We start from the raw sequence: 4,318 nt of genomic DNA on the forward strand, positions 1-4,318 counted from the left end.
TGGCATCTAATCCAAATCTACCCTCTTTCAGTCTAAAACCATTACCCCTCATCATATCACTGCACTCCCTGATGAAGAGTCCCTCCCATCGTCCCCCTTTAAGTACGGGAAGGCTGCTATTTTCCAATGAAAGTACTGACACTTCTATATTAAACCTAAGCCTACTGATGGTAAGCCTACTCTATTACCCAGAGTAACTCAGATATTCCTTGGGATGTACAAGCTGCAGTTTGAAAACTGTTGGTGTGGTGGTCTCTAGCAGAGGTTGAGATCTCAATGTCTTCCCTTTATACCCAGCCTTTGAAAGTGCCTTTCGTGTGTTTGGGAAATGCTCATGACCCTTGAGTAAATAGATGGTAAGGTCAGGAGCTGTAGCTCTTAATGAGTTCCCTACACTAAGCTATTTCAATTTGGGCCAATGGAAAGTGACCTCCCATCCAGCACAACTTTTCATTTTCTTACCTTTCCCAGAATAAAATTAAATAGTTACAGATTTGGTTCAGATGTAACTAGTTCTCTCCTCATCCCCATCCTGGTTTGGTTACCAAGCCGAAAAATTGGTTATCCTCAATACATAAGTTTGGGGCATGAACGCTGATTCTCATTGGAGTGTGCAGCAACTAAAGTGTAACATTTCTGGTGAAACAGTAAGTGCTTCTGACATCTTCTGATATTTTTACAAAGATGTGCAGATCTCTTCCAATATTTATATATGGCAGTGGAAAAAAGACAGCTAGAGGAGGATCTGCTGCGAAAATGCAACCCATCAAAGTCCGTGGGAAAATGTTGCAGTTGGATTAAGTCATAAGTTAAAGAAAAACAGAAATAAATTGAGAAGGACAATTAAAGTTGGTATAATGATTTTTTATTTTTTAAAAACCCAACAACATTAAATGTATGCCTTGAATACACATGCAAAGGGGAAAAAAGTGGGCCATAAAGAAAAGCAATACTTACAAATATGTGAATTGCTATGTTTATTTTTAAAAGGGTAGCAGAAATGCAACTAATTTGAATGGGAAGTATGGTTGATTTTATGATGACTGGCTTTCAGAGCATCTCCTTAATTGTAAATAGCATAATTTTTTTACCGTCAAGGGTGGGAAGTTTTTTTAAGCATTGAGTGAGCTGGTTGCTGTGCACACTGGGGCTTGCTGGGACTGTTTGCTAATCCTTGTCATGGCTCCTCTGCATTTTTTTTCAGACGGCAAATTTTGTAGAGGGAGACACCTATGAGCAGTTCTCCACATTGCCCTCATATTTCCGCAGCAGAGCTGCATCTGTGCAGAGCATGACCAACAGCTTACCCACAGCTACCATCATAAGCATTCAGCAATGCCAGACCTTTGTGCCCCGTCGAAATCGGCATCCCTCTCAGCTCCTGGCTGTGTGTTGCAGCTTGAGCAGCCGTGCAGGCGGTGGGTGACATGGGAAGACAATGAGATTTATGTTGCATTTGTTGGTTTTATTTTCAGAGCCTGGTTTGCAAGCCGCTCTCCCAGATTAATATGCAAGGCTTGCTGGAGCTGGGGATACCTACCGCTTGCCCAGAGGAGTGCTTGGAGGAACGTGGTTTGATCTCCCTCTTGTGGAAAATTACCGGAACTAAATTCTCGTGATACTAAAGAAGAAAAGTCCAGCATCGGCAAACAAATGATGGCAGCAATTACCGTGCCACCTGATGCTCTTGTTGGCCCTCAAGGAAATGAAGAGATGGACTCTCTGATCGTACTGCATTATAATTACACAGGAAAGTTTATTTTAAGGGAAAAGGCAACTGATAACATAGACCTGCCAACTATTGCATTTCTGATCCTATGTAGTTTCATAGTCCTGGAAAACTTGATGGTGTTGATTGCCATATGGAAAAACAATAAATTTCACAACCGCATGTACTTTTTTATTGGCAATCTAGCTCTCTGTGATCTTTTAGCTGGGATTGTTTACAAAGTAAACATTCTTATGTCTGGGAAGAAGACTCTGAGCTTGTCCTCCACAATCTGGTTCATTAGGGAAGGCAGTATGTTTGTTGCCCTGGGAGCCTCCACTTTCAGCTTACTAGCAATAGCTATTGAGCGGCATTTGACCATGATTAAAATGAGGCCCTATGATGCAAATAAAAAATACAGAGTGTTCCTTCTCATTGGTACATGCTGGCTTATTTCAATTTCCTTGGGTGCCTTACCTATCCTCGGCTGGAACTGTATAAACAACTTACCAGATTGCTCAACAATTTTGCCTCTATACTCCAAGAAGTATGTTGTGTTCTGCATTAGTATCTTCATAGCCATCTTGGTTGCCATTGTCATCCTTTATGCCCGTATCTACATCCTGGTAAAGTCCAGCAGTCGTAATGTCACTAACCACAATAACTCGGAGCGGTCCATGGCGCTCCTTAGGACTGTCGTGATCGTTGTTAGTGTCTTCATTGCCTGTTGGTCTCCACTTTTCATCCTGTTCCTCATTGATGTGGCCTGCAGAGTCAAGGAGTGCTCTATCTTGTACAAAGCCCACTGGTTTATTGCTCTGGCGGTCATCAATTCTGCAATGAACCCCATCATCTACACTCTGGCCAGCAAGGAAATGCGTCGGGCTTTCTTTCGCCTTGTTTGTGGCTGCCTGGTGAAATCCAAGGTGGCCAGATCTTTGCCTATTCAGCCCACGCCAGATCACAGTCGAAGTAAATCCAGCAGCAGCAATACCCAGAAACCAAAGGAAGATTTCCCACCAGTGAATGTTCCCTCATGTATCGCTGAGAAAAATGAATCTTCGTTTCACAATGGGAACTTCTGTAAGTAAAGGACTTCTTGAGACAAGTACCTTTCTGTGGCTTTTAGATTTAAACTACAAGTGTAGTTTAAGCATTAAGCACTTAAGTCACAGGGGAGAACACTAACCACTTATTTACCTTTGAGGACTTACTTATCAACAATCATTTGCTTTGGGTCTTCGTTCAATAATACACCTGATTCAGAAAAAAACCTTTCATGCTACCCAACAGCCAGGACACAGTCCATGCACCTCTAATGATATTGTGCACCACGATGGCATTGCATGATGAGGCACTGCCTGATCTTGCAGGACATCAAGAAGACCTGTTAGAAACTTCAGCATTCACTAAACACCGCTGATGATCGGAAAATGAGCCTGATTATTGCCGACTGGGAGAAAAGCTCATTACGTATGTTGGTGATTAGAGTTCTCTATATGTATCTTGCTGTTATGTTAATGGCCTTATATGTATGTGGTATAAATAGCTGTATATTTGTACAATTCCTTATTAAAAAGTCATTGTTTGGTAAAAGTTTACAATATGCTAAACATTGTATTGCAGTATACAGTGTAAAGTGACAAATTATACAAATAGGTAGATGTATTTCAATGGGGATATTTGAAAATATATGAAGTAGTAGCTTTTAACTGACAGGAACTTTGACATGTCGTATCAATGCAGTATTTTTATTTTTTCCACTGTTACTCAAACTTCTCATGTTTAGCGAAAGACAACATGATAGTTGTCACTGTGACATTTCACAACTTATTTTAAACAAGCAGTAGTAAATAACCATTGAGAGAGCCTATATATGTTCACTATTTAAAGTAGTTAAAATGTGACCCAACAATACATGTGTATTAAGTGTATGTACTGTTTCAATGCATATATTTTTACTATTTCCAATGTATTTAAAAATGTATGTCAAACCTATGTAAACCTGTGTACAATTGTGAATGCACTACCTAAGCTGAGATTCTTCAGTTCTGAAACAGAGACATATCATTTCAGAAAGCAATGAACCACAAATGGGTCCCTGTGGATTTCCTTCTTTTCTCTCCAGGCACTACCATGGCATGGGATTGTGTTAGAAATTCTCTCTGGGAAGAAGTCCAGCCAGTGGGACAAGATCCCATTTTCTGGCAATGGGACCCTACACTCCTACCGTCTCCAGGCACTTTTGCAGATACAAGAGGGAAGATGCGGTACAACAGGATCATGCTGAAGAGCATATCTCCATTTATACCTGACCCTGCCTTGGATCTGGAATGAAAGCCTGTTTAGTTTGGAAGACCTTCCAACTTTTCTGGAGCCCCAGACTTACTCTTTTGAGAGGCAGTTCCAGAGAAACCTGTATGAAAACAACTTTATGGTTCATCACTGCCTTACCAGCCTCAGTACAGGATGGTGTTCGGCATCAGAGGGATTCCCTGAGACCTAGAGCAGTTAAGACTTCATAAACATCTGGTTTCAGGTCCCCATGGAAGTGGCCTGTGGTACTTCCATCAATAGTACTTTATGGCTGGAGGCTTCAGTGGGGGTTGA

The 4,318-nt window shown here is 41.2% G+C and overlaps 1 protein-coding gene across 1 annotated transcript; it reads left to right on the forward strand.

Annotated features, from left to right (window-relative positions):
* Positions 1–1,653: 1,653 nt before the first annotated feature.
* S1PR3 (sphingosine-1-phosphate receptor 3) lies at positions 1,654–4,045 on the forward strand. Its single transcript, XM_009480977.2, has 2 exons — positions 1,654–2,791; positions 3,837–4,045. The coding sequence occupies exons 1-2, from the start codon at positions 1,654–1,656 to the stop codon at positions 4,043–4,045; spliced, it is 1,347 nt and encodes a 448-aa protein (XP_009479252.2).
* The last annotated feature ends 273 nt before the right edge of the window (positions 4,046–4,318 follow it).

Source organism: Pelecanus crispus, chromosome Z (assembly GCF_030463565.1).
Source record: "Pelecanus crispus isolate bPelCri1 chromosome Z, bPelCri1.pri, whole genome shotgun sequence".
NCBI classification, from domain to species: Eukaryota; Metazoa; Chordata; class Aves; order Pelecaniformes; family Pelecanidae; genus Pelecanus; species Pelecanus crispus.